The sequence below is a fragment of the Gastrolobium bilobum genome, unplaced genomic scaffold, assembly GCF_033153095.1.
Source record: "Gastrolobium bilobum isolate Gb01-03AN ecotype WA unplaced genomic scaffold, APGP_CSIRO_Gbil_v1 utg99765, whole genome shotgun sequence".
Taxonomy (NCBI): Eukaryota; Viridiplantae; Streptophyta; class Magnoliopsida; order Fabales; family Fabaceae; genus Gastrolobium; species Gastrolobium bilobum.
Genome location: NW_026899682.1, coordinates 1 through 4993, shown reverse-complemented (window position 1 = coordinate 4993; position 4993 = coordinate 1). Strand labels below are relative to the sequence as shown.

General features: G+C 34.1%; 1 protein-coding gene across 1 annotated transcript; it reads left to right on the top strand.

The window, feature by feature from the left end:
* Nucleotides 1-1808: 1808 nt before the first annotated feature.
* On the top strand, nucleotides 1809-4907 carry LOC133292548 (uncharacterized; the record flags this gene model as incomplete). The annotated part of the gene is made up of 3 exons (XM_061490966.1): nucleotides 1809-3318; nucleotides 4127-4420; nucleotides 4761-4907. Coding segments are annotated over exons 1-3 (1951 nt in total), but the record flags the coding sequence as incomplete, so codon positions are not given.
* Between the last annotated feature and the right edge of the window lie 86 nt (nucleotides 4908-4993).

The window sequence follows — 4993 nt, the reverse complement described above, 5'->3', positions numbered from 1 at the left end:
ATTGGTGAAATTGAAACACAGTGCGACACGTCAGCAAGGTTTCCACAGAATGAAATTCCTTTATAATATAAGATAAGATACTTTTTACTATCTTTATTTTATAATCTTTTAATTTACTTATTATTTTTATTTGTTTTGGGTTTTATTTTCTTTTTGTTATTAAACATGATATATTTTTTTAAAATAAAATATCTTTTGGGTCCTTGCTAAAAATTATGGGCCCAATTTAAGATTTAGAAAAAAATCGACTCGTGATATCTTTGAATTCAAAATAGACCTATATTAATTCTTTTGAAAGACTAACGTGAATGGGGAAATTAATGAAGAATTTTTGGTAAAATTTATATATAAAAAATAAATTAAAATTTTCAAAATATTTTTAATTAATTCCTCAATCCAAAAGGAAATAAATCTTTAGTAGTCCAGTTTCTAAAGACAGAAATTTTTTTTTTTAAAATTCACACTGCTAATTAGGAATAAATCTTTAGGATATCATAAGATTCAATGTATTTATCCTATTATTTTGTAACAGTGGATAAAATGAATATCATATTATTTATTTTTTAGATAATATGATATATTTTAGGGTTTGATGTTTGTCATTTTAAATGACATAAATTATGTTATTTTAAGATAGAGATAGATACAGAGAATGAAAATCACGATAGAGAGAAAGTGAGTGATTTTTTTTAATTTAAATTAAAAAATAAAATTATATATCTATCTCTCTCTTTTAAAATAACGTAAATTTTTATCATTTAAAATAACGAACAATCTTCCCCATTTTTTTTATCTACACGAGATAAATGGATAGATGCTGAGTCAATGCATATGCTATACTAAATGGATAGATGCTGAGTCACTAAATAAAGATTTATTCATAAACCAGCTGTTAATTTTTATTTTTATTTATACGACGGTTATAAATAGGTTTGTTTAAGTTTTCGCAGTGAGACCTAATTCTATAAAATCCCACTCCTGTGAATCCGTGATAAACCCTAATCCGTCATCGTCTTTCTCCATCACCGAAAAATTTACATCCTTTGATCATAATTTGCAGTAATCGCACAGGCCTGCCTGCCTCCAGGAATCAATTATGGGATCCTATTTCGAACGTGATTTGAAAGAGCAAGAACTTGCATTGCTTCGAAAATCGATTGAGGAGTGTCGCGTTAAGAGAGAAGCACAAGAGCAGAGATTGCATTCCCTAGAGATACACATCGAGGAGCGTTCCAAAGCGTTTGAGACTAAGGACAAACAAGTTAGTTCTATCAAACGACAATTGAGCTTGTTTTGTGGAGATATCGATGCGAAAGAGAGAGAATACGATGCTATTCGAAGACGAGTGGAAGAACGTAACAGAGAGTTTGAAGCAAAGGAAGAGAAACTCAAGTTGATACAGAAGCACATTAGCGAGTGTGAGATGCAGCTGCGGTTGAAGGAGGAAGCGTGTAACTGGCAACATGATATGGCGCACCAGGTGATCATTGAGCGCGACAAAATGCAGATGGAAATTGAAGAATGTGTCAACAATCTCAGAGCGAAGCAAGGACGGCTAGTTTTGATTGAGGACTTGATTAGAGAGCGCGAGCAAGAGCTCATGGCGAAAGATATGGATTTTCATCAATTCCTGGATAACATTCATAGAGATAGTGAAGCGAAGAAAGATGAACTCAGGGCTCTATCAGAGAAAATTGTTGAATGTAATATGGAGCTTAGGACGAGAGGAAGAGCTTGATGCAATGAAGAGATTAATTAATGGAAAAGGTAACCAACTAGATTTTAAAAGGAAGGACTTAATTAAGTCCATGCGTGTAAGAATCAATCAGCTTGTTCGTGAGCTTGGATCAAAGAGGAAAGAGATTGATACTCTCACATGGATGATGAGAGAAAGCAATTTGGAGATTGAAAAGAAAGAGAAGAAGCTTGAAGGAGTGAAGGACCTTGAGTCAATGAAGAAGCAACACGAAGGGCAAGTGAAAAAGCTCGAGTCGAAAGAGAAGCAATATGAAGGGCAAGTGAAGGAGCTGGCTTCGAAAGAGAAGCAATTTAAAGAACGATCGAATGAGCTCTCTTCAAAAGAGAAGCAACTTAACAAACGATCGAATGAGCTCTCTTCAAAAGAGAAGCAACTTAACAAACGATCGAATGAGCTCTCTTCAAAAGAGAAGCAACTTAATGAACGACTGAATGAGCTCTCTTCAAAAGAGAAGCAATATGGAGACCAAGTGAAGGAGCTCAAGTCAAAAGAGAGACAATTCGAAGAACAAGTGAAGGATATTGAAGGCCAAGTAAAGGAGCTCGAGTCAAAAGAGAAGCAATTTCAAGTTCAAGTGAACGAGCTTGAATTAATACAGAAGCATTTTGAAGGCCAAGTAAAGGAGTTTGATTCAAAAGAGAAGCAATTTCAAGGTCAAGTGAAGGAGCTTGAGTCAAAAGAGAAGCAGTTTCAAGGCCAAGTAAAGGAGTTTGACTCAAAAGAGAAGCAGTTTCAAGGTCAAGTGAAGGAACTTGAATCAAAACAAAAGCATTTTGAAGGCCAAGTAAAGGAACTTGAGTCAAAAGAGAAGCTGTTTGTAGGCCAAATGAAGGATCTTGAGTCCAAAAAGAATCAATTTGAAGGGCAAGTGAAGGAACTTGACTTGAAAGAGGCACAATTTATAGTGAAACTAAAGGAGCTCGAGTCAAAAGAGAGACAGTTTGAAGGACAACTAAGGGAACTTGATTTAAAAGAGAAGCAATATGAATCATTAAGAAAATCATTTGAAGAGGAAAAAGTGTTGATCAAGAAGTCCAATATCCTCCTTCATCAAGTAGAGACTGAGCAGCTGTATTTTAAAGATGCTGACAGTGTAAGCAACAGCAAGGATTTACAATTGCTTTTTAATCTTCTGAAAAAATATGAGTTGCTGTGTAGTCAAGTCTCTGATGTTCTTCACACATCAGCTGACCCTGCTAAGTTGGTGCTAGATACAATAAAAGGTTTTCATTCTCCTCAATTGAGGCAAGAACTTATTGAATATGATGCAAATATTTTAAGGAGAATATGCAGTAGTTTTTTGATGGATGAATTAAAGAAGTCTTCACCAGTAACTAGTTTGCATGTGAAACAAGAAGCTATGAAATTGGCAAGTGACTGGAAGGTGAATATAGCTGCAGGTGATAAGGATTGTTTGGGGGTCCTAGATTTTTTGAAGTTTGTTGCTACTTATGAGATTGGTTCATCTTTCAATGAAAATGAACTTCAGAATCTTCTAGACATAATTGCCCACCATTGTCAGACTCCACAAGCCCTTGGTTGTATTGAAAAACTACAAGGTATATGCACTTCTTTCTCTAGTTTGTTGGAACAATTTTCATCTCAACTGTTGCCTTTAATTATACTGATATTTTTTATTCACCTGATCTGTGTTTTGTTGAAATTCTCTGTAGTCAGGTTAATGTTGTATATCTTGATCAAATTGAAAGAATAGTTAGGTATATAAATATCTTTAATGATTTGTTGTCCAAGTGACTAGAATTATATTGTGGACCTTTTTAAACAGTTGTAGAAACTCTTACTTTGCATCCTTCATTAAGTCGATTTTAATAAATTAATGTAGTCCATTCTTAAACTATATTCGAAATGGTGTGTGGCTTACAAGTTACAACATTTGTTCAGTTTCCTTCAAATGGCACTATTTAGTTGACCTCAACCGTATTTGTGCATGGGTCGAACCAAACCGAATTTTTGCAGATATTATTATAAAGCGACTTTCCTTATGTCACCCATGCATATCAATCTTGGAGAGCTTTGCATACTTTCATATTGCTTTCTATGATCATTGTTTTCCAATTGTCACCTTGATTTTCTGATGCTTTTATAAACATGAGGAAGCTTAAATATCTGCTAGCTAAATATTCAGTTTTTGTCTTACACAGATAATCGTTCCATGGAAGAGATTTGCAGTTGCTCTCTGATGAGCAAACAAATGAGTCCGAGTTGATTGATAACGAAATTTCTGTTCATCTCCAAACATCATTAGATCCAGCAAAACTCGTTTTGGATATAATACAGAACCCTATTGTTCCACAGAATAGGGAGGGAAACGAGGTGTAATGATTGAGAGTCACATCTTTCTTTTAGAACAGCTGATGAGAATGTCACCACGTATTGAACCTCATGTAAGAGAAGAGGCAGTGAAGCTAGCACTTGATTTGAGAGAAGAGGCAATGAAGCTAGCACTTGATCTGAAAGCTAACATGAGAGCTAATACTGAAAATTCTTTGGTGGTTTTGGGTTTTCTACTGCTCTTGTCTGTTTATGGATTAGTTTCTTATTTTAATGAAGATGAAGTTTTAAAGCTTTTTGAATTTGCTGCACAACACAAGCAAGCTGTTTCGCTGTTTCGGACCCTTGGTTTTGTGGATAAAATCTCTGGTATGTTTATTAACAATTGTCTTATTTAGTCACCTGTAGCCCTGTTTTTTCTTTTCTTTTTGGGTGTAGATAATTGAGAGGATTTTTTAAAAAAAAATATATATTAAAAATGTTATCGAAAAAGAAAATAAGACAGCTATATGAATTTTCTAAATCTAAGATTTGCTTTTTGTTTTTCCTTCCCTAACAACTTTTGGATACCATTTGCCTGTATTTTTTTTTTGCCTTGAACTAGTCACTACGAGCATGTCCTAATTCTTCTGCTGATTTTTCTGATGTAATATATCATAGGATTTTTCTGCTTTGATTTGACAAAGTGAAATTGTCTTGTGTCTCGCAGATTTTGTTCAGAATCTTGTCCAGAACCAGCAGCATATTGAAGCTGTTAGATTCATTTGTGCATATAAGTTGGCTTACAAGATCCAACCAGTTGATCTATTGCGACAACATATGCTGAAAGCTAAACTGATTTCCAAGAGAATTTGCCGTAAAAAAAAGTCCATTGAAAAAAAGGTTCCTTTTGCCTATTCAAATTCTATTTCATTAAGTTATTAGTCATCATATAATTGCATT